Here is a 25286-nt window from a genome sequence, read left to right on the forward strand (position 1 = left end):
AGCATAGAATAGAACAATCCACTGCCTTGACCCCTTTAAGATCCTTTTCCTTAATTAGAGGACCATGCAATAATTGGGGGAACTCCCCGAGGCTCCTAAATCGAAAAGCCCTGAAACCACCTTATCTTAGCTTTCCGAAAAATATTATTTCATGGGAATTATCTTATGAGCTACAGCTGACTTCACTACATGTTTGGGAACATAATTCATTTGTACACCAGCCAAGGCAGCTCCTTTCATTGTCATGGAATCTAGTATACTGACATCTGTTACGTCTCTGTGGTTAATGTCACAGACTCTTGATTCTAAAACAATCTATCTTTACTTCTACAATCTTTTACCAAATGACAGAAACTTCCACAACATAAACAAACTCTGTCCATGTCTTCTTTCTAATTTTTGGATTTAGGTCCTCTTATACTGCCTAATTTCTTAGGCAGAAAATTATATATCACAGGATTGTTTCTCTTTACTAACAGAATAATCCAATTTGCTGCATTCACACCAAAGCATAGGAAAACAAAAGATACTTTAGTTTGATCATCAAGGAAGGGCATAGGTTTACAGAAGAAACATAACTGACATTGATTAAGACATAATATAAACTTCTTTGGATCTCAAAAAACCTCTTTGGAGTTACTAGGGAGGTGATTGGAGTCACCACAAAACACAAAAGTACAAAAAAGCTTGCCTTCTTGTAAGGGAGACGGTAATATCCAATAATGAGTGCTCTTGGATTCTGCAAAAAATGGCATTTAACTAGTGTCTTTCTTCTCTGTTTTAAAAATATTAACAATCTCTAGGTTCGCTACTTTTAATTCTGACTGTAGAACCTTTTTCTCAAACTTCAGTAAATAGATATCCTGCTCTAACGTAGTTACAACATCTAATATCCACCACACAGTAAAATCAGAATATGTTGCTGAGGTCGAATGATACCATAGGCTGGGCTGTCTGTCAGAAACCACTAACCTTGTACTCGGAAACCAGTAGGAGTGGTGCTCTCTTCACATACAACGAGAATATGAGGACCAGTAGTTGAAATAGGGGAAGGAGATAAAAGGGAAAAAAAGACACTGGACACTCATTACCAATCCAACTCATTACTTCTGCTTGGCATGGTCATCTGCAGGTCGAAGTGGTTATCTAAGGGCAGCAGCAGATATCTTAGTAACCTGCCATGAAAGTCTTGCATCTATTTGTAACAGTTAGAAAGGTATACCTTAACTGTATCTCTGCAACCAACTCTCTGTGTTCCGATATGAAACTTACTATCCCTGAGACTGAAGCAGAACAAGAGATGAGTACCTTTAATTATGTTCATCAATACACCAAAGAAGAGGCTGATGAAATTATTACTTGTGTGTGATCATGAAAAGTGATGCAGGAAAATAAACAACTGCAGCAAAGATCATGAAGCCTTCAATTCTGCTTCCCGGCAACTGGACTTTGGCAGCATTGATTGACGGTATCTCGTCAAGAAGAAAATAACATTTAAAAAAGAATGTGAGGAATTTGTTTATTTCACAACATAGCAATAATAATATATATTTTTAAGAAACATCAAAGATAGTAAAACACTTGATCCAATAAAATATGTCAAGGATAATGTCACATAAGGTTGCGCCCTGAAACCAAGATTTCTTCTGGAAGACTCAAAAGGCATCACGGTTATCAAAGTCATTAGAGCTTAGTGCTCTTGGGGGCCTACACTCTGTGATACAGCTTCCGATTATAGAGGTTCGATAGGCACCTGTGGCCGCAAGTCAGTGCATTCGCATTGCTCCTTCAATACTTGCTCCAGTGGATTGCAAGTGGAAGTCAAAAGAGGTGTTTTTTTCTGACAGACTCGGCAGCATGCTGTGAAACCTCTATCTTGGCAGGAGGAGCAGGCCAGCACCAGCTGACAGCAGCGTGATGTTGAACACAGGGTATACTGGTCCCACGGCCTTCTGCAGTATCGACATTCTGGGTAAGAGAGAAAGCGATAGACCACACAAAAAACACAACCAGATGAGCAGGTAAAACTGCAGTTACTGTGCATCTCTAAAGTCATAATGTAATATTATGTACATAATTTAGGCTATATATTATATGTAATCCAAATAATAAATAGAAATAGTATGTCAAAGACATATAAAGAAGTACTGAGGAAGAAATTAAAGATTTAAGGAGGAGAAAGGGATATGATAATAAAATAATACATTCTAAATATAAAACTTAGCATTATAACAATACAAATAACAATACACTGTAAACAATTATCCAGTTAACATGGTGGAATCTCATATTGAGAACAAGACTATTCATGTTCACATATATTGCAATGGTTTTCCTTAAATGTGCTATATGAAAATCACGGGAGCTTGACAGCTGCCTCGCTCTTGACACCCACCATTGATTCATGTTTTTACTTTATGAATTCAGAAGCCATATTTATTTTTAATTTTCTTTTAAATAGCTTTGTTGAACTTTTACATATTGAAAATTTCTCACAAGAAAAGGCAGGTTTCCTAAATAATTCTTGAGGATTAACTTCCCAACCACTGTTTTATGAGAAATTCATTTTGACAGGGCGATATGCCCCAAATCTGACACAAACTCATGTTATGCCCAAATCGGGATTCGGAGTTTCAATGTATTTAGCACATGTCTATAATGTAAAACACGGATGTAATATGAAAGGGAAAACGGATCCAAGAGGTAAGACTTGCACAAATCGGATGCACAAATGACGGTTATGCATGTTATGCTTCATTACGAGAAGAGAAACCCAGAATGGTGTAGTAATTGGACACCTGGAGGTATACAGTATTTGGTGGGTGTGAAATTACCACGTGAGGGTGCAGACCAGTTAGAATGAAATCCTTAAAAAACAATGTAAACTTTGATTATTTTATTACATAACTAGCAAACTCAGAGATGTTTCACTGGACTCATACTATAAAGACTGCTGTTAAAAAAACCACGACTAGCATCCTGAGAACTGGAGAAGGACTTGTGTCAGACTGGGGAAACATACCTGAAATGATGTCCCCATTTGAACAGATAGAGTATCTCCCATCAAAAACAAAGAGCTTGCCCCTGTAGTAACCATCAGGGAACTGTTCAAGGTACTTGTGGATGCCGCCCTTCAGCTGGTACACTTCCTGGCACTCTGCCTATTTCACAAAGGGGGAGAACCCCAACAGCACTGTTACATTTTGTACAGCAAAACAAAGTCCTCAGGCTTTAAGCAATCTATGCACTTCTGGAGTATTACACACTTTAAAAATGGAAGCTGACACTGTTGAAGGTCCAGAAAGCACATATGTACATTTTTTAAATGAACATCCCTCTCTGAGGGGGGTTTTATAATGGAGTAAACCCATTTCCATCAGTTACTGTTGGTAAAAAGGAATTTGACTCGACAGTTTGATATACCTTTCCAGAGTTCAACAACTCACACTTTTGAACAACAGGCGCGTCTCTTTGGTATGACAAATAAATCAACAACTCCTGCAGGTTAGGTAGGCTTAGGAATCTTTGTCAAGATGGCATTATCCATAATAAATCAGAGTTTAAGACCGACTGAAAGGAATAATAAAAAAAAACAAGATATGACCTTGAACCCAGAATTTAAGAGGCTCTGAAACGAATCATAAATATTGATATTGTAAAACACTTAAGAACTTGCCGAAGATGTTGAAATGACATTATTAACATGAATACAATCGGTGTCAAGGATGTCAGCAACATAAGGTAAATTTAGAGTAATAAATACCTAAAATAGTTAACAGAAAATCGGCTTACTGCATGGATCAGGCTGCAATTGCACAGGATTTTATCACAGGCGTCTAAGCAGTAGTGCACAAGGCAAAAACCCGTGTTTCAGTGGGGAACGTTTTTATGTGAGTGGAAATGATTCATCTATCAGCCATTTGGGAACATTAGCCCATTCATTTTACACATAGTATATTTCCAAGTCTCAGAGGATCTTTTTACCAAGCAACTCCTGCAAGCACAAATCATGCCCTGGGCTGTCAAAATGTATTCCTAAAAGTAGATGGATACTCAAGTATTTGGTTTGTTGTAACCATAAAGCTCAGTGAACCTATATGGTAGCTAGACATTGGACATTATTTTCTTCGGCGTGACTTTACATTATCTCCATCTGTGGCGCAATAAAGCTGTGGGTCAAGATCGTATTTACTTGCTAGAGAACTAAAACAATTCACTGAGCCATGTAAATTAATATTAAAAAAACAAGGAGAATGAAAGAAAAAGGGATTGGCTACAGGATAGGTACAGGTTTATCCACTTACAATCTCTGTTCACCAATTTACATCAGTTTACCATCTCCAAGTGAAAGAAAAGCACATGAATATGGGCACTTCTAAAGAAGTGAGGAACAATAATTGCATTTATTGGCATATCATGCTATCCCATCGAAGATACTCTAGGCTCGCAATTTACAGTGCAGTCAATGACACACAAATATAAAGTCGAGGTGATTAGCCTGGGATCACCAGGCATGAAAATGGAGAGCAAACACATCTCTCCTTCTGGATTAAAACACACTCAAATTAGGAGACAGCATTCCCTTCTGGCTGACAGTCACACTTTACAAAAAACTAGAATTTACAGCTATTTTCATAAAGCAGAAAGGCCCGAGTCCTACACATGCTATTGTTCTGAATATTGTGAGTTCCATGCTGAAATATATGCTACTTACATTTCTGATGTATGCCTGTACTTCATAATCATGATTCATAAGGGCTGCACATTCGCTAATTATGGGCTTCCACCATTTAAAGCACTTGGAATTACCCAAAACTCTTCTTCGCTTGTGCTCGTCAACGTCAGGTTGGCAGGTGAGGAAAATCCACCTCCTCTCTCAACGTGGGCGGTCGGATTTCTCAACATGGGCAGTTGCGAATGGTCGCTTCAAGAAACCTTCCATTCGCATTGTGAAAGCTCCTGCTCGAGTAGAAAATCTACTCGGGCGGCAGAAAAGAAGCAGCGCCCTCTTGCGCTGCGCGTGGTGCTGTTTGCACTGATTTTACAGGGTGGGACAAATACCCGGCACTGAAAATCAACGCGAACGACATGACCAAATGCACCCGGCCGCTTGCGGAACTACGATTAGCGCGGAGGGTTTTTTGTTCACTTTGCAGAGTTCCACGTAGCGGGACTCCGCACAGTCCTAATATGTGGAACCACACTGGGAAGACATTGCAAACTTTAACTAGAAATAAATAAATAGAATGCTTATTTAAAACTTTAGGTGTCATTTACAAAGTGACTGCTAAAGCCACCTACCCAAAAGGCGTGATAAATGCAGAAAATCTCAAGAATTAAAAAAATTACTTTTCTCATTTGTACTAGCCCAGACAACATGTCTCACCTTAGACCGTAGGTAGGAGGAGGCCCGCTCGCAGCGGATCCCTCCAGTGCAATACATCAGCACCTTCTTGTTCTTGAAGAGATCCAAGTTTTGGTCCACATAGTTGGGAAAGTAGCTGAATTTTCTGATGTCTGGAGCAATGCAGTTCTGGAACTTTCCCTAGTGCAATAAACAAAAACAGTTATGAAAAAAGCACTGGTGGCAAAATAAAACTGCTAACATGGAAGAAAATTTGAGAGCTTTGCCTCATTGAGTATTAATGTGAATGCAAAAACTCAAATAGATAGGATTATTTGTTCTCAAACTGATCAGGGAGATGATTCTTCAGTTTGAGCAACTATTATCAGGATACATCCATCTTCTGAGTCGGGTCAACGAGAAACACATTCTGTTTAAGGAGGCACTACCATTTCCGCCTCCACACAATGAGCTTCCACATTACATTGTCTCTTTCCAACACACTACAGTGCTGATTTTAAAGTCAATCCAAGTGGCACGCCGCAAACACCTCCTTGACCCTCACCCTTTCTCCCAGCACACATGGAGACGTGTGGTGCCTACAGCAAAATGAAAAAATTGAGATGGGAGAAAAGTCCTCTCTCAACTTGAGGCTTCAGACGTAAAATCTCAACTATTAAGTAACAAGTTGGGAACCACTTAATTGTACACTAACTTGGACAACACCGACGTTCTAATTAATTTCACTGGTTATAATATAGTATGCTTCATGTTATAGTGCTCTTTTAAAACTAAAGCAGCTAGAAGCAATAATAAATGTATACATATTAAAAGATGTGTTCTCAGTGGAAACTGTTTTTGCTTAATGTCTTATGCACCTATTGTGTGGTTTTACTACATTCAATTTCATTAAGTTGATGAACAATAAATCGAAAGCAAATAATCAAAAAACTTTATTGGGAATGAGGCACACTGTATAAGATTCAGTAGAGAATGATTATGATGTGGCTTTGTTACTAACCCTCATTACATGGTTATTTTATTGTTTTGTGTAATAGTAAATCTAAGCGTCATCAAAAAAAGACAACATTTAAAAAATAAATTGATCTCCTACAACTGGCAGGTATCAAAATATTAAAACAGATGAAGGGTGCCCATCAAAGCCTGCTGTCAGCAACGAACAGAAACCACAAGCATTTGAAGACCACTGCACATCTGAAGGACTCGGACAGCAGCTGCATTTATCACAGACACATCAACAGCCACTATAGTGTGATTTAGGCTCTGCGAATTCTACGCTGGAGGAATTGTCCAACTTCATACCCAAAATGACATGGTACTGAAAAAGATGTTATTTTCAACAGATTCTGTGCGCAACAAAAATACATAATACGTCTGTTGTATTTGTTTAGCTAGATTCTATTCTAGTTCGGCACATTAAACCACTCACAGTAGGCAGACAACGGTAATTGGTGTATACAAGTACACGTGGAAATGCAAACCCCCTCTAAAGGGACAGATACAACAATAAGAAAACATGACAAAATTTACAAGTTAGTAAAGATGCAATACAAATGCTCTTATACACCTTGGGGTTCAATGCTTGCCACAATAAGGTGGAACGTGTGTACAACCTCAAAGCAAAAGAAAGAATACTCACTATTCTGCTTTCGTAGAAGTTTCTGCAGTCCAGTAGAACGGTGTCGTTTTCTGCTTGGTCGGAGCGGGATAGATATTGTTCTACTTCCCTATGAAACTCCTCTGGTGACAGATGTCTTCCTAAATCAATAAGGCAGAAAGAATATTAAAAACTGACACATCTCAAACTGTGGTTTTTAGTGTTAGCAGGGTCCTGTTTGGAGTAAGTTTACTATGAAGAAAGGAAGGTTTGAAATTTTAACTTAATATTCCAAAATCATACTGGTCTTTCGCAGTTGCACGTTAAGTACATGAAGAATACTATTAGTATTATTATATTTGCTATATGGTATTAATAAGGAAAAATTAGTTGGAACATTATATTGGGCATATATATTTTGTTTTGGATTAATAGTATTTTAAAGATCAGGAAGTCTATATAAGGAATCCAGATATAATATGTCTGGTTGCTGGTATTTTATAATGACATTTGTTGCAACTCCTCAATGTTTTAATGTTCTCATGATCCTTTTTTTAAAAAAAACAAAAAACTTTTAAACAGAGTTTTAATGATATTTATCTTTTAAGGACTAACAAAGGTCTCGATTAGAAATATGATTCTAAAAAATGTACGCATTGGTCTAGCGGTACCTTTTTGAAAGACTATGTTATGAAGTGTTTTTCTAGCGATGTGTAATTTGTTAATGTGTATCTTTTATGGTTTGCTAAACCGAAATAAAGATGAATTGAATAAGTCACAAATGTGAAAGCAGTTTAGAATCTCAATTTTTCCACTGGGGTTCAATGTGTTTTTCTTAGGTTGCATTGTATCAGCTGCAGTCAACAAATTATCAATGGCATCATTGTTAACACAGATCATTTATGAACAAAATTATATTTACAAAGCTGGATATGTGGAGCACTTGCTGGCCTGAGCAGTTACTTATTGCGGAACTTTTCTGGCTGGCGGTGTACATTCCCATCACTTACTGCAAGTGCACCCATTCTTTTAACTGCAATGAAAATGGTAGCGAGGTGCCTGCTGGGGATGTGGCATAATTCGGGCACCTTTATCGGAGGCTGTAACCAAGGGCGTGATCTAACACGTGGACTAGAATTCTGTGATCAGTGTACTTCTTTACAGGAAAAATAATTGTCAAAATATGGATTTTAACCAGGTCAGTTAGATGCTGTTTTACTGGGGGGCAACACCTGTTTTTTTAACAGTACGTCTTGCTGACATGGAGTGATATGTCCTATCTATGTATATTGCAAGTGTATTGTATTCATTCTAGCTAATTGTTGAAATTTATAATTAACGCATAAAACAGTTACATTTACTAAAAAAAATATTTTAAGATATGCGTTAAATAAGAGCTGATTGGCTGGGATTGACGTGTGCTCTTTGGTAATGCTTAAAGAAATCAGATGGATGACATGCAGGGCTCAGTTCCCTTCTTTGCCTGCACACCCCGGTGCCTGCACCTGGGTAGTGCAGAGTACTGGTCGAACTCCACAGGGCTGTAATCTGCTAAATTCGAATCTCTGTAAAATAGCGCACATGGTTAATGAGGTGGTTGCTAAGGAGTGTGCGTTACGCAACTTGAGTAGCGTTGCGTGTTTATTTACAGCAGAGAAGAGATGGAGATAATACAGTCAAGTGGAGAAGAGATGGACACATTAGAGGAAAGTTTGGAAAAGGAGACAGTTTAGGCAAGTGGAGTAAATTATTTAAGTGCTATAGCAATTATCCCCCACGATAAACACAGTTAGAGGTAAATTTAAAATAAGTCCCACAATTCACCATTTGCACAGAGGGATGATGCAAACAGGTTGCAATGGTGCACAAATACAACAGGGAACATCCATGTGCAGCTTTTTTGCTGCTTGTGTAAATGGGGAAAGGAGCAAACAATATTTACTCATAACTAAAATGTGCCCGGAGCAAAACATGGAGAAAGGAGATTTCACAGTTTTTGCTCTGTTTAAAGAACACAAAGGGATTCCAATGGGGGCAAAATCAACTTGCTCACAAATCTGCTGAAGGTATTGCTAAGCACACACTACGAACATAGCAACGAATTATAAGCATACACCTTTACATTTCAAAGGAATAAATAATAGTAATTACACAATGGTTCAATTAAATAAATATAACGCCACAAGTCCTGTATGCCATGGATGTCTGCACCCATGCACTGAGGATTTTCACCCAGTCGGGAAATGCACGGACGTTCAAGACTATGGCCAGAAAACAATACACATTATATCAGTTATGTTTCAAACCCCCACTGAATTCTCGCCGTTAGTGCTTCTACCAGCTTATGTACCAGACGTCCCTAAACAAGTTCACAGCGTGGAGATCCTACTCTTTTTGTGGGCTGAACGCTGTGTGGCAATGATGTGGAAGAAAGGTCCAACAACATGCACTCCACCCACCAGAGATAACAAGACTGGCTAAAAGAAATAGTCCACAGCGGTGAGACCACAAGACATTTGAGGACCACTAAGAAACTTATAACTAAGGTCACAATTTAAATGTTTTTGATATTGACAGTATCATACTGAATGAATGAACGTGATGTTTGATTCTTGACATGGGTGGTGGTGTAGGAAAGGGTGACAATAGCTCAAGATCAATGCAAAAAGAACTATTGATGGACAGAATGCAGAACAATGTCATACATTCATCCCAGTACAGAGATCTGGGCCTAAATCCATCGGTTTTTTGCTCACCATGCCATTCCAATTTGAACTCAGCCATATGCAAATCAGTCTTGACCCTGTGCCTCATGGGAACAGTCCAGCCCAAACTGCCAAGCCAGGTCCTCCCTGGACTGGAACCAAGCATTCTAGGACCGGTTTCGGGGTTTCACCCCTCTTCAGCCAGGATAGCTTGATTCCAGTGGCACGGAGAGCACGGGACTCACGTCTGAGCATACCCGTCACACTCGGGGTGACAAATGCAAAAACAACAGTTGATGGACAGAATGCAGAACAATGTCATACATTCACCCCAGTACAGAGATCTGGTCCTAAATCCATCGTTTTTTTGCTCACCATGCCATTCCAGTTTGAACTCAGCCATATGCAAATCAGTCTTGACCCTGTGCCTCATGGGAACAGTCCAGCCCGAACTGCCAAGCCAGGTCCTCCCTGGACTGGAACCAAGCATCCTAGGACCGGTTTCGGGGTTTCACCCCTCTTCAGCCCGGATAGCTTGATTCCAGTGGCACGGAGATCAAGATCTTCATGACAATGTAATTTTGGGATAGAGACGTTATTGAATACAACCCCTAGGACGAATAGGAGTCAAAACTTCAACTATATGTCTGCCTTTTTACCTAAATCTGATATACTAAGTGTAGGAAAGTAGGATCTGCTTCTTATGGTTCCCCCACTTTTTGCTTCATGTTACACTGTTTTTGACTAGTCTGACTGGGATCCTGCTAATCAGGACCCCAGTCTATCTGCTTTCTCCCTAAAATGTTATGTCATGTACTTAGGTACACTCCAGATTGGATACTGGGGTACCCTTGTCAGTCCCTAGTATATGGTACCCATGTACCCAGGGCATAGGTACTCAAGAGGTCTCCCATGGCCTGAAGAATGTATTAAGCCACCCACGAGAGGCCATGCAAAATGCATCTACAGGCCTGCCATTGCAGCCTGTGTAAGTTGGTGCATGCACCACTTACTTAAGATATAGGCTTACTATATCTAAGGGTCTCTACACTTAAACCTATAAGTCACCCCTATAGCAGGCCTTGACAATCCTGAAGGCAGGGTGCTTTGTTCTAAGTGAGAGGGTGCCACTGCATCAGCAGGACACCCCTGCAGCCTACGGAGTCCATTCTCCCGGGTTGTTAGTGCTACAGCCATTTACGACATATAGAGTGGCAATATGCGACCGCGTGATGACCAACTCTAAAATGGCTGAAAGTAACCCCATCGTGTTTGGTGGCAGACATTCCACACCGGTAACCGGTGTGGGAGGTATGATTCCACCCCTCAGAAACTAGCTTTGTGAGGTCCCTGGTGTTACCGGTACCAGACTTCAAGTCCCGGGCAGCCCAAAATGGTTGCTGCCGACCAGAGACACATTTCTGCCCTCCTACTGCTGAACTAAGCTTGAGCAAGGGAAGGCAGAACAATAGGCATCCTGTCACAGGGAGGTGTGACCACCTCCCAGACAGGGTTTAGTGTATTAGGCCTGGGTGGGTTCGCATGCCAGTGACCGAAAGTCTGCATGAGGGGCGCATTTGGTGTCCCTGTGCATAGTCCAGTTCAAACCAGTCCTGGGTGCCGTTGGCTCCTGCTCTGGTGTGAACCTGGACAAAGGACATGTGAGTAACCTCCCCACTGTCCAGACCCTCCCCTGGGAGGGTCACCTGAATCTGTCCAACCCTCTCCTGTGGGTACAAAAGGTTTTACCTGGCTGTAGGACCCTAGATTCGACGTGGACAAGATTCTGATCAAGAAACCACGGACCTTCGACCGTCTTGACACTCTGGACTTCGCTGGACTTCGCTTGAGCCCAACTTCGTCTCCCACTCCGTCCATAGCATTGTCTGTGCCCGTGCACCATATAGGCTCTGTGCAGGACATGTGGAGCATCAAGGACAACCGAAGACATCTCAACTGGAGTGAAGGAGACACTCCCCTGCAACAGCAAGCACTGTAACACAACTGACCGGTCTGCTGATCCTGAGCTCCTGCGAACTCCGAAGGCTCCAGCACATAGCAGGTGGGTTTCATATCCCTCGAGGACCGAGCTGCCCTCTCACCAAATTTGAGGTGGGAGTCCCTTGTGGGGACTGTAATACCTGTACCCCTGAGCATCACGTACTTTTGCAAGTGCATAAGCTTGTTGGCGTTCCCAAAACAAGTACACTGGGCTCCGAGTAGCCCCGACTTCTGGCACCATTTCCACCAAAGAACTTTGGCCTCCTCGCACTGAGTGCTCCGTGGGCTGTTGCTTTGTAATTCTGCTTTAGGGCCCCTCGCGACTCCTGTGCCTCCGGCCTATGAGTCCTCTTGAGTGTCAACACTGCTTTTCCTGGGCTCCCCTGGTTGCTCCAGGCTTGTCCTGACTCCCCTGTGTTTGGCGAGTCTCCTGGGCCTTGCTGGTCTGAACCGTAACTCCTCTTGACCATCTTCGTGAGTTGCCGCTGCCAAGGCTTGTTGGTGCTCCAGCCCGACACCTGTGGAAATGTGTAATATTTTACTTAGCATAAGCGACAGCCATTTGGGCTGTGTGTCCATTTAGGGCCTGATGTAGGTAAAATCAAATTTGCGAATCCTTAATAGCGAATTTTACTGATTCGCTATTAAGGACTCGCAAAATTGAATGTAGGTAGGAATCACTAAAATATTAGTGACTCCTTAACATTCCTCAATAACGAATCGCAAATTGAGATTAGCTAATAAGGAATACCTACCCATTCATTCCTATGGGCTAGGAGGCCCATAAGAATGAATGGGAAGATATTCACTATTTGCGATTCGGTATTAAAGAATGGCAAATAGCGGGCGCTTGTTCAAGGGTGCCAGGGTGTCGAAAGGACACCCTGTTGCACCCCTGAAATGTGCATGTGTGCACATGTGGCGCACATACATGCCCTAAGGGCATGAATGTGTGCCACATGGCACTTTAAAAAAAGCAAAAACGTGCTTTTTTAAAGGAAATCGCTAATTACCACCAACGTGAAGTTGGTGGTAGTTAGCGATTCCTTAAGGCTAAAGTGCACTTTCTTTTGTGCTACTTACATTGCATTTAAGGAATCGCAATTTCCGATTCCTTAAATGCAAGAGCAAAATAAGGAATCGCAATTTTGCGATTCCATATTTTGCTAGTAGGTTTAAACTCACCTACATTGCTTGCAGCCAAATAGCGATCGCAAACGCTGAAATTCTGCGAATTTCAGCGTTACCGCTTGCTATTTGGCCACCTACATCTGGACCTTAGTTTCCTTCATAATTCTCCCTCCTCTGCTGCTCACCTTTTTCACTCTGCTTGTGTTATCTATTTTAGTTGACTTCCTGACTCAGCTAAAGCAATGTACGTGCTGGGGGTTAGTAGCTGCCAGTGCACCTGGTCTCAGATGTTAACTGTCGACCATTTACTGCTGCCATAAGCATTTCTGCTCCCCCTCCCACTTTGCTGACCAAGTGGTTATTCATCTGCCCCTGTTTGCTGATAGCTATTTCTAAAACTGTTCTTTCCATTTCTGTTCACATGCCTACATTGCAGAAAAACGGTATAAAAGGGACGATGGTTTGTGAATTCAGTGTACTACCTCCTGCAGCATTTGAGAGTGTTGTGTGGACGTGGTCCCACTCATGAGTGATTAATAAACTTGTTATTTATTCCAACTCCAGTGCCGATCTATATTTTGTTGGTCTTTGGACCCGTGGACAAGAGGAGAACCATGCACCAGTGTGCCCACTTTTAGGCACTCTTCCACAGTTAGCGCCCAAAGTGGGACCCCATCGGAGACGTGGCCGTCCGAAGGAGTGGTCTTGACGGAGAATCGAAATATTACAGAGGATGCACACTGCATGAAGAGACCCTTGACTTTGCAGGCCGACGTGACTTTTCCGGTTTTTCCGATTTGACTCTCCTGGTGGTGGCCGGTCTCGACTGGGGTTTTCTTTGGCGTAATTTTGCAGTGACCATTAGGTCGGCTAGAGAACGGCAGGTGGGAGTTGGAGACTTCTGTTTGGTAAGGTCGCTGAAGCGACACTCTTGATTTGTTTGGTCTAGTGCTTTTGGTTTGGATTTGTTATTCACTTTTTGCAAAAATTGAAGGCAGGTAATGTGGAGATTTTTCTCCTTTTGGAATATTTGATTGGAGTAGTAATATTTTACATAGATTTGTAAAACATGCCTGTTCTCAGCACACTCCGTAAGTGGTGTTGCTGCTCTTGTGGTACCAAGATTAGTTTTGAATAAAGTCAGCCAGCCCCTCCAGAAGGGACCCCTTACAGGGAGATGTATAGTAAATATGATATTTCTCCCATAATGTACGGTTCATTGTGGAACAAATACACAAAGAAAGAACTCTACTCACGGTGGCCATTAGATGTAGCGTTTTGATTTCAGTTAGATTATAAATACTTCCATTCACAATACTGTGGTAGTCGATATGCTAGCTAGGATATTTTTGTTGGATTCTACTTTGTGCACGATTGACATACATCTGGGTGCTTGTGCATGTTGTCTGTATGCTTAGGTGTTTGTATGTGTATGTTCTGTGTGAGTATAAAAGCCTGTATTTGTCTTGCTTTGTTTACATCGGTGCATTTGACCCTTCTTGTTATTGGCCTCTCCCTCTGTGTAATATACAAAATTGAAACCCTTTGAGTTTGTTGCTGCTTGGGCTTACTGCTCCCTATTAGGACAGGCTGTGCCTAAGTATGCCCGTTATGTTCTCCTCTGGATACTTGGTAGCACTTGAATAATAATAATTTGTTGAGTGTACTTTTGTCTTTGCTAAGCCGTGCGACGGTGTTACTATTACCTGATTTAATGGTACTCAGTTTTTTTAATTTGGAAGGATGAAAGTTGCGTTCTCCAGGCAGATAAAACTTCAGTAGATTTACGTAACTGTTCTATTTTTTTACCTGCACAATGCCCATTGATAGAAGCAAGGCTTGCTTCGTATTATGTGTGGTACATGCTCCATAGTGATACATTCAAGCAGCGTGAGATGTATTATACTCTGCACTTTACGTCCTTGGCATTGCCAGTAATTATAGTCATTTACATAGTAGGTGTCTTAGGCGCTCAACAGGAAGCATTATTTGGACACTGGTGGAAAATGCAAAATACTGATTGTTTTAAAATACCACCCATCTCATAAGTGAACTTCCCTTGCTGCTAAGAAGAAAAAAAAAACACTCTCCTGGGATAAAACCAGCAGTAAATGCATTACTGTCAGTCTGACCACAGCATTAAAATAAGACGGTCTAAAACGACAGTATGAAGAATCGAAAATAAGTTCAGCTCTGAGCAAATCTTAAACTGAGTAAAACCGTAATGCGACACCTATACCTGAAGAGTGGTCTAGGTATGGTAACAACACACTCTAGTGATGACAAATTTTGCCACAATTCCTGTCACAGCCCTTTTAATTGCTACTATTTTATGTTAGCCTGTGGCATTTTCTGCTGCGGTAAAAAGTTACGACAAAGGTAAAAAAATATATATATATACTTCTTTTACTGCAGAACATTTGAATTTTCGCTGTGATATTTCTACCACTAACAGTAATAGCATACTACCGGTTGAAAGAAATACCAATGACTCCAAAAGTACCACCATGTTTAGTGGTAATCTCTGAGAAGTAATCATTTAACACTTGTAGCATTTCTACAGACTAAGGCCCCTGGTAGCTAATACATGTAGGACTTATATTTTTTTCAGGTCCTTGAAAATGAATTCACCCATCACATGCAGGAGAGCAGTACTGAAAAAGCGCATGTGTGTTGTTTAGCAGTGGTAATGCTTCATTTGCTAATTTTGGTGTTGCATGGCTGCGGATTGTGTTTATACGCCTTGAGAGCATCGAATCGCTTGGAAAAATGATGTCACAAGTCTCAAGGATAGTCATTTCACTACTGTGAAAGTGTAAAATAATGTTACTGGGTAGATGTTAATTGAGGCACAGGGGGCGAGGCGTAAAAAAACTCATTAGCAAATAACCGTTTGGGAAGGGGGCAGGGCAAAGCCCGGAGATCAGAGACAGACATGGGTAGCGGCTTTGTTCCTTCACATAAAGATATACTAAACACCGTCAAAGACCCTGCATAGGGTGGGCTCCTGCACCATGTTACAGAAAAAACTTAGGAAAGAGGCCTTGCATCCTTAGTAGAAAGACATGCTTGGTGTCTGAATTGATTTAGTGCTTTGAAGTCATGGACCAAAGATTCAGACACCCTTTCTGAAAGAGCAGTCGATGAATCGGCCTCACGCTGTCACTAACAAGAAGGGTCGGCAAACAGGCCATGTTTGATCGGATTTTGAAGAGAGGTGGGCTGGTCAGTAGTCAATACAGCCGGGCTTTGCACTTTTGAAGCACGAGGGTCAGGGCAGATCAAGCCAGCGACGCTAAGAACATAGGATGGTAGTGGTCGTTACTGCACATATTGGCATTTTCAGCACCACTTTCTTTACTGCTAGCCATGCAATTTTCCCCCGGTAAATGTTGTCATGGTCAAACCTGTCATAATTTGCTTTGTGAAAATGTGCAACAAACGCATGCACGTGAAACTCGGTGTTGTGAGCATCAAGTTCTACATGTCATGCCCCATTTTCCAATTAAAAGCTGCTAACAGGATGTATTTACCACAACTGGTAAAAATACATCACTCCCATCTGACTCATTTGTAATCAAGGGATAAGTAAGTCTTTCTATGCTTGGGGCTCTGATAAAATTGCAGTCCTACTTCTATGTTCATACTATGTCTCATTTTTTGCTTTACTCCAGACTTCAGAGGAATTTAATTTATGGTAGCTAGTTAGGGATTATTACTATTTCTGGTGTAGTTGAATAGACTTCTGCGACCAGATACTCCTGAGCAATGTGAAGAAGGTACACTGTTATTGTTATCATTTTTTGCATCACATAATCACAAAGTCTCTAGAAAGAAATTGCAATTTTGTAGACAGCAGGTTACCTATTTCGGTCACCTCTTGTCTAAGGAGGGACGTGCACTCACATCAGATCGCATTCAGACTATTTTAGATACTTCTGTGCCCTGTACTCAGAAGGATGCCCATGCACTGATTGGCCTTACTATACTACTTTTTGTAGGCAGTGGATCCCCAGTTTTTCGCACATTATTAAACCTTTGTTGGCCCTTTTTGACTAAAGACTCTCCGATGCCTTTCCCATGGACTACTGAATGTCAGAATGCCTTCCAACAGTCACACCAAGCTTTTGTTCTGCACCAGTATTAGGAACTCCAGATTGCACTCACTATAACAAAAGCATGTGAGCTTAGTACAGACTTACTTGTCAATATTTTTACCGACAGCATTAGGGGTGGCACACAATTTTGGCCGCTTGTGGGAAGAAAGGGGTTTCCTCACCTCACATGGGACACAGATGGTGCATGGAAAATTAGTGCATAATCTTCTTACTGCCCTAACCCATCCTAAGAAAGTGGCAATTGTTAAATGTAGTGCACACAAGAAAGTGACTGATAAAATAGGAGCAGGTAATGCATTTGCGGATCACACAGCCCATGAGACCGCAATGCAGCGAAGTATCACCTCCATGTATGTGGTGAAGTCACAAGCTGAACGTTGGCATGATGCCGGGCAGGAAGTGCTGGACATGCAACAATCTGCCTCTGCTGATGAACTAGATCAATGGTCTAAGGAGGGAACACTGGATGAGGAGGGCTGTTGGAGGAATAAAGATCTGACCAAATGGAAGTTACCCACAGCCTACTTATATCCCTTGATTCACATGGCACATGGGCAGGCACATGTTGGTGCATCCTCAATAGCAAAACAACTCATGCAAGTTTGGGATCATCCTGATATTGCCGGTACTGCTCAATACCACATACATGATCTGGCCTTACGCTGTATGAAATTGTTTTTGGCAGGTCCATAAATATTTGGGGGGTCCCTAAGCCTTGCCCTATACATGATGTTCCCCACGTGCTGATGAGTGACTATTTGTCCCAGTTAACTGACAGCTTGTCTTTTATTTATCAGCAGGTACGGGAAGCTCTTCCAGACAGGTCGCAAGGTGATGGACACAATTTGCGCCCTCGCAACTAGGTGATGATCAAAGACTTTTAGCGGGTGAATTGCTTGGAACCTCGCTGGCGTGGCCCAGAGCAGGTCCTCCTTGCTACCAGAACTGCAGTGCGAGTGACCAACAGGGAGAACTGGGTACATGTTACACACTGCAAGAAAGTTCAGTTCGCCTTGGTGGAACCTACTGGGCTGAAAGATCACCGTGACATTCTGATTACCGAGAAAGGGCGAGCTGCGTCAACTGAAGGACCTGAGGAAGTCTTCCCGGACCACACGATCCCTGGTACATCTAGATATCTGCTTCGATCCAGGAAGAAAGACATTTCATCGCAAAAAGAGCTACTGTCCTGAGTGGTTAAAGACTGACTACAAAGGGGGTAGCCTTTTAGTGACTACTCGTCTCAACGTTAGTGAAGAAACCAACGCCTGCCCAGGACCTTAGGGCACCATCTGTTCTATTGTTTGCCGATGAGATGAACATACCTGAGGAGAAGAAATCAAATGCTGAAAAAATTTGTAGCAAAGACACAATGTTTGCTACTGGACTAACTTCGACTGCTGTTATCATTGCTACGATAATGTGGGTTGTGGAGGAAGTAGGTGCGGCTCGAAACTTACTGACTGCTACTACTCCTGTCCCCACTGAACATTATTATTTCACTCTTCCCTATCATGAGAAGAAGCACTGAATGTCGTATCTCAATAACACTTTCATACAAATGTTGCTTCATACGCATAACGCTACGAACATTACCAACTGCTGGGTATGTGGAATGATGCCAGCTCATCAGAAGGGAATAACGCCTTTCATTCCCTTGCCATTTTCGCATAGTGGCTCCTGTAGAGCCTGGTTCACACTGTTGTGGGCCTCTGAAATTTCTAATATTACTCTAGCTGATGTAGGAGGACTTAATGCAAAACTTAATAAAGTTTGTTACCCCGATGAGGAAGGGGACACAGAAGCCAAAGGAACTGAATGTGAAATTGAAGAGTATCGCAAAGGAAATTCCTTCACTCGTTATGTTTTCCCCAACACTCAAACGGCCAAGGGTAATGGGCCTTCTGTTATCGCCGTTACTAGAGCCCGAGCAAATCTTTGTGTGAGCTGTTTTGGTAGTATCCCAGTGGGAAAAAGTGACTGTACTACAGTATTGAACATTACTGAAACAAACAATAGCAATTTTCTATCCTCACAAAACACTTACTTCATTTGTGGTAGTAAAGGTTACTATCATCTACCAATCGGATGGTCTGGCATATGCTATGTGCTCTTCTTGCTTCCTACTGTGTTCTTAGTACCTGCATCTTATCATAAAGATCAAAAACTGTTTAATGACATTTCCTTGAACCGATTCAAAAGAACTATAAATAATGATGAAGTGGATCAAACTGACACTGCATTACAGCAATATGTTGACTTTAAATTGGGACTCTTTTTCTTTGTTGGTGAGGCTTTAAATAGTAGGAAGTTCAGACGCTTGACCCGTGTAGTAGAAGCTGTGACTAATCAGACAGCAATGGCTCTTGGAAATATTACAGAAGAACTCCAAATTACGAGAATTGTGACTTTGCAAAACAGAATGGTGCTAGACGTTATTCTAGCTGATCGTGGTGGAGCATGTCACATTTTCAGTAGTAGCTGCTGCGTGTTCATACCTGACCACCCCCCTTCTGTTTATGATGTTATTACCAAAATGCATAAAATAGCTACTGAGATACATCAAGACTCCGGAACATGGACTTGGCCTGGATGGTTCTGGAACATATTTTCTGTATGGGGTCTGCAATTCTCTTCTCTTGTTGTTTATGTATCCAATGCGGGCCAATGCTTTGTTCCTCCATTGAGAACGACAGTGGTTTCCTACACCACGTCAGCCCACCCGACTTCCCTGGGATAGGTAACTCTGGTACTACGGTATCCATGGGTGGGGTGGCTCTCCAACCTCCTGGGATCCAAAGAGCTTCCTCGCAATCCACTGGGAAGGGTCCTTAAACTTTAAAATTGCTACCGCGAGTCTCCCATTGAATTGTAGGTTGCACGCGTTCGTGTTCTCACATTGCACCCGTCCTCCGTGGGGTCCCTACTTACATCACCTTGGGTGGTTTCTTGGGGTCCAAGCGATAAGAATCACGATTGAGTCGTGGTTCTCATACCACTATTTTAGTATATGCTTTGGTCCCCCCCTGGAGCCCACTGTGTATTAGTGCTACCTACGATTGTTTCTGTGCTACAGTATTGTGTGCTTTGTGTTTATCTGCATGTGGCAGATACTGTGAGGTATTTAGAGTGTTTTATAATAATACATACTCTGGTAAAACAAGCTGCTTAACATTCCTTCAAGACTAAGCCTGTAGGCTGATCTCCACAGCTACCACTTGGTTAGCTTTTAAGGTTATTTTTGACCTCTTAAATCACCATAAGGGTTGTTTGGACTGGTGTATGGTACCCACTTTAATTAGTAGACATCATATACCTGGCCAACTTCTCATACTAAGTTCTTAATTGTGCAACTGTTTAAGAATGGTGTTTTTGTATTGACTGCAAAATCAAAACAAAATTGTAATGAACTTGTTCAAACAGAGTCAAATCAGGCTCTATTGTTTTTAGAGAGTTATTCATATGTAAGGATGTATTTGTTACAAGCTCTATTGTACATTTAAAATGATTTATAAGCCATAAATGTGCTTTGTGAGTTGAGCAAAATTTTCAAAATCTATTTTCTCCGTTTTGTACCATTGTGAAAACATCTTCGAGTATTGTGCACTAAAGCACACCTTGGTTGCTTTACTCCCTAGTAGACAAGCAGTAAAAGAGTACAACGCTGTTTTACTCAAATATTTGGACCTGTGCACTTTTTCTGCTATATATAGCACATAGAATCTCTCAATGCCCTGAGATATGCAGAAGGCGCCCTTTTTATTTTTTCTCTATATTAACGAGCTTCATCCGTTTTTGGTACAGTCAACACAAGATATTCCAAAAATTAAGGGGAAGCCACTACCGACACTAATATATGCCGATGACGCAGTGCTCATGGCGCGTACACCCAGTGCACTGCGGCATCTGGTGCAGACATTTGTGGATTTTATCGCCCTACTCGATTTGCCAACAAATTTTACAATATCTCAGATTATTTCATGCGGACCAAAGGCTATTCACATATCAAATATGTCGATTGGTTCGCAGCATTTGAGCCAGACAAGCAATTTTCCATATCTTGCCGTGATTTTTTCAGTTGTAGGGTCTTGGACTACTAATATTGCGCACCGTAGCATGAAATTTGCAATGGCTAATGGCTCCTTGTGTAGCCTCCCCCAACTTGCGGGGGGTGGCTCTCTTAAGCATCTCTTGCAGATTTATAAAGCGCAATGTGTACCCATTGCCATGTATGGTGCTGAGGTTTGGGGCTTTTCAAATTGCAAGGCTTTACAGAGCGAGGAAAACAGATTTTTGCAGAAAACGTTTGTCTGTTTCTATTTCTGCTTCACACTTTTTGTCATAAATAGCCCAGTCTTCCTTATCTAGTTGACAGCATTAGGGTTCATCCCGTATTGCTGTGACTTACAATTTAAAGAAACGCTGAGGAAGGCTCACACAAGACATATTTTAACTTTATAATTATTATCTGATTTGTTTTTATGAATTATATATTCTGACGTAATGTTGTAGATGCTTTTACAGTTGTTATCATACTTCCGACTAAAGCTAATTATTGATTGATTGATTGATTTCTGCTCACACATAAGTAATGTTCCCATTAGTGGTGAACATTCTTTAAGTCAGAAAAAACCTGTCATCATTGCCGGTTATAGAAGAAAACCAGATCATGTTTTGAAGCACAAAGCTTCTATTACAATAGGTTAGATTAAGAAAAACCTGTTAAGGGATGTGCAATATCCTTCCTAAAAGAAATTGTTAAAGTGGTTTAGCAAACATAACTGCATCTGCCTGCGACTTTCCGGCTGATACTTTCAGGGCCATGATAGGGATTTTTTGTTTTAATTGGAAATATTCTTCACAAATGTTTGACGTAGAATGTGTGCAAGCAGCAAATAGAAAAGCTAAGATTCGCAATATTTGTCATCTTGTAGGTTGTAATGACATTCAAGCCGCACTTACCAGTTTCTTTATAGGAGACCTTTTCTGGATCAATTCCCATGGGCACAATTTCTTGAAACACACCTACTCGAAGTTCAGGAAAGCAATGAGCTCCTCCTTTGCTGCTCTGTGGAATAATAATAAAAATTTAAAATAACTACACAATGTGCTCTTAAACCACCGACATAGAAAAAAGCAGAACTACAGCTTAACAATAGTTACGGTTTACTTGTACAGATAAACAAATTGGCACCAGGAGAAGAAACTGGCGGATATTCTATCAAGAGACCTTTAATAAAATGTTTTATTACCCTTTAAAAAAAATGCGTAATAATTCTCTTGCAGCTGCACTTTAAACCAGGTGAAGCTTGATGGTGCTCTGGCACAGTTTTCTTACACTACACAATACATCATATACACATTCTAGAATATGAACAGTGTGGGAAACATGCCCATGAAGGAATATGTCTGCATCTCTCAGAGATATCTAGCACCCCGAGATGCATATTCGGTCTTGCCAATCTAAGTAAATTGAAGCTGGGTTGTGATAGCACTGGTTCCCTCATTGTCTAATTCAAGAAAAGTAAAGGCACTCTTTTGTGGCAGGATACTTAAAATATGCTCAAAGCTTAGGCCAGGTGGTTGATTACAATGGCACATGTTCCCTTGTCACATGAACTCCATATACAATGCAGCAAATCCACAACTTCTGGGCTACTCATGGCAGCTGGCACGTCAATATATCTTGCTGTTTTTGCTTGATTTAATTATGTATTTATGGAGGCAGTGGAGCACTTTACAAATGACAAGAAAGAATATAAATAATGTGAATGAGGATGTGTGGCTGTATGAAGAAGGGTGTGTCGTCTTCTGATGCTGGATGTAAGGCTCTAAAATGCTGGCTATGGGGCGTATGATAGTTGTGTGGTCATATATGATAGTGGGTGTGTGGCAGTGTGATGGTGGGTGTGTTCACAGATCCGGAGTGTGTGGGTAAAGGATGGTGGTTCTGTGGGCATATGATGAGGGCATATAGCATTTTATGGTGCGTGTGTGGTCATCTAATGGGGGTGTTGCCAAATGGCGTGAGTGTGTGGTCTTATGATGTTGATTGTGTAGATCTCTGATGGTCAGTTTATGGATGTATGAAGCTGGGATGTGTGGGTAGGTGTGCTGCTGTGGATCTAGGTACATGGTGTTTTTTTCTGTTTCATTTCCTTTTCCGTTTCTCAATCCGTATGTCCTTGTCACACTTATTCTCTTCCTCTGTGTCTATCCCTATTGAGTTGTCTGTTTCACAGTCTCTCTTTGTCGCTACTACTTTCTCCTCCTCTCCCACTGTCTCTGTCCCAATGCCTCTCTCTGTCTCTGTTCTTTTATCACTGTTTCCCTGCCTATCAATAGTTCAAATCCCAAATCCTGCTTCAGATTTGGATTTAGTAATGCCTTACCAGAAAGAGAGCTAAAACAATCTTGGCTGTCTCCCCATCCCCTCACAAACTGCGCCCACTGTCTTCCTATTGCCTTTGAAGCTGCACAGCAATGTAACATGGATGGGTTCTAAATCGACGCAGGCAATGATTCCCGGCACCCCAGGTTTGCCTGGGAGACAGTAAGAGAAGAAAGGCTGAATAGCAACAAGAACACATATGCAGCTTGCACTTTTACCTTGACGATGCTCTCCACATGTACATGAGAGAAGCATCAATATTAAGAAAGGGTGCCATACTTAAGTAAGGAGGTGGTAGGGACCATTATTCTGTCGAAAAATAGACGGGTCTCTAACATAACCTGGTTCGAAATGAGTATACATAAAACTCACAGGTTTCGTAACAAAAAGCAGCACCCGGCTCACTAAGAGTCTGGTTTCTGAGTCGGCTCCACTACAAATTTCTAGATGATGTGCATTGCATCCTGGATAGGGGAGGGGAAACTCCTGTCACCTAATCCCTCTTGCACCTCATAGAGGCTGTTAGACCTGGCATTTCTTGGCGTGGTTACCCCTGACTTTTTGCCTCTACCTCTTCTATATGTGATGCTGTGATGGATTTCGTTTTGCTGGCTTAGATGCTTTGGGGACTTTGCCACAGCTGATCAGTGACAAAGTGCAAGTGCTCCCTGTATAAAGTGTTATGGTAATTGGTTGTCCATAATTGGTATGTTTGCCTTACTAGTAAAGTCCCTAGTAAAGTGCACTACGTGTGCCAGGGCTGGTAATGCAAATGCTACTAGTGGGCCTGCAGCACTAATTGTGCCACCCACACAAGTAGCCCTAAGAAGAGATCTCATACCTGCCACTGCAGTGCCTGCGTGCAGTTTGTTAACTGCCTTGTTGTCCTGGCAAGTGCACCCACACTCACTCACACAAAGGTGTATTGTCCACGTTCCCGCTGGATACTGATGAGGCACAACTTAAAAAGCGTTTAGGTGAGCAATGGCGGCTACATACCCGGCTACTGCGTTCACCAGGAGCACACAAATCTTCCAGTGTCATGTTTTTAACCACTCTGGGTGCTGCACCTTGGCCCCTGATATGAGATGTTTGCACCATAATTTGCACAACTGTGTCACTTATGTATATAATAACTGAGAGAAAATGAGATACACTGTCCTTGTGAGTACACTGCTTTTACCTTTTGTTCTGGCTCTCCTTTTCACTTATTTAGGTTCCTCCACCTCGTAGGTATTGACCTACGGTGTTACGACGTGGGAGGTAGGTTTCACCTCACCACGGTGTGTAGATAGCTTTAATTATCACTTTGGTCCTGAAGCACTGCCACAGATCCTCCTGACTCTGAAGGCAAGAAACATGTTGACCTATTGAGAGTATTGGGCAGACATCTAGACACATAGTCCCTAGACATCCCCTACTCAGTAGTTTTTAATCAGGCAGTTTACCTACCAGAATAAAATTGCTCCAGGATTAACTGACCTGTTTTAATCACTTGTCCCACCTCTGCACTACATCCACACGAGCTAGGCCCCTCACCCACACTGCACCAAAGGGTTCTCAGCTAAAGAGCCCTTCATTGGGTGCCCGTCGGGTATTGTAGTGCCGACCCGACGAGGAGCAGGCCCAATGATGAAGCATGACACCTAGCTGACTGGGTGTGTGAGGACCCTAGTTCCAAAAGGAGGAATTTCCCTCCCCACCTCGGTGGGTTACCCCCACGAGGTAATCAGGCATATCTCCCTATCCTTGTATCCGACTCCACTTTAGGAACAGCATACCCTCTTTGTTGTACATTGTCCTGGGCATGTATGCTGGACCTGTAAAAAGCCCATTGGTCCCCTCTTTTTGATATAAGTGCACCCACTTGCCAGGCCTTACCTTCCCTTTTTATGCACATCAGACACCCCTATAGTAGTCCCAAGGTACCCCCCTGGGCAGGGTGCAGTGTATGTGAAAGGTAGGACATGTACTGAGG

General features: G+C 41.8%; 1 protein-coding gene across 1 annotated transcript in view; it reads right to left on the reverse strand.

The window, feature by feature from the left end:
- Positions 1 to 1505: 1505 nt before the first annotated feature.
- Positions 1506 to 25286, reverse strand: part of TSTD2 (thiosulfate sulfurtransferase like domain containing 2) — a 175882-nt gene continuing 152101 nt past the window's right edge. Inside the window, exons 6-10 of the mRNA XM_085636601.1 lie at positions 21880 to 21985; positions 7005 to 7123; positions 5387 to 5545; positions 3023 to 3161; positions 1506 to 1968 (exon numbers count right to left, since the gene is read on the reverse strand). Of these exons, the coding sequence (XP_085492727.1) occupies positions 1733 to 1968; positions 3023 to 3161; positions 5387 to 5545; positions 7005 to 7123; positions 21880 to 21985 (759 nt within the window). The 3' untranslated portion in view covers positions 1506 to 1732. The remainder of the gene's footprint in view (positions 1969 to 3022; positions 3162 to 5386; positions 5546 to 7004; positions 7124 to 21879; positions 21986 to 25286) is intronic.

The sequence above is a fragment of the Triturus cristatus genome, chromosome 2_1 (genome assembly GCF_964204655.1).
Source record: "Triturus cristatus chromosome 2_1, aTriCri1.1, whole genome shotgun sequence".
NCBI classification, from domain to species: Eukaryota; Metazoa; Chordata; class Amphibia; order Caudata; family Salamandridae; genus Triturus; species Triturus cristatus.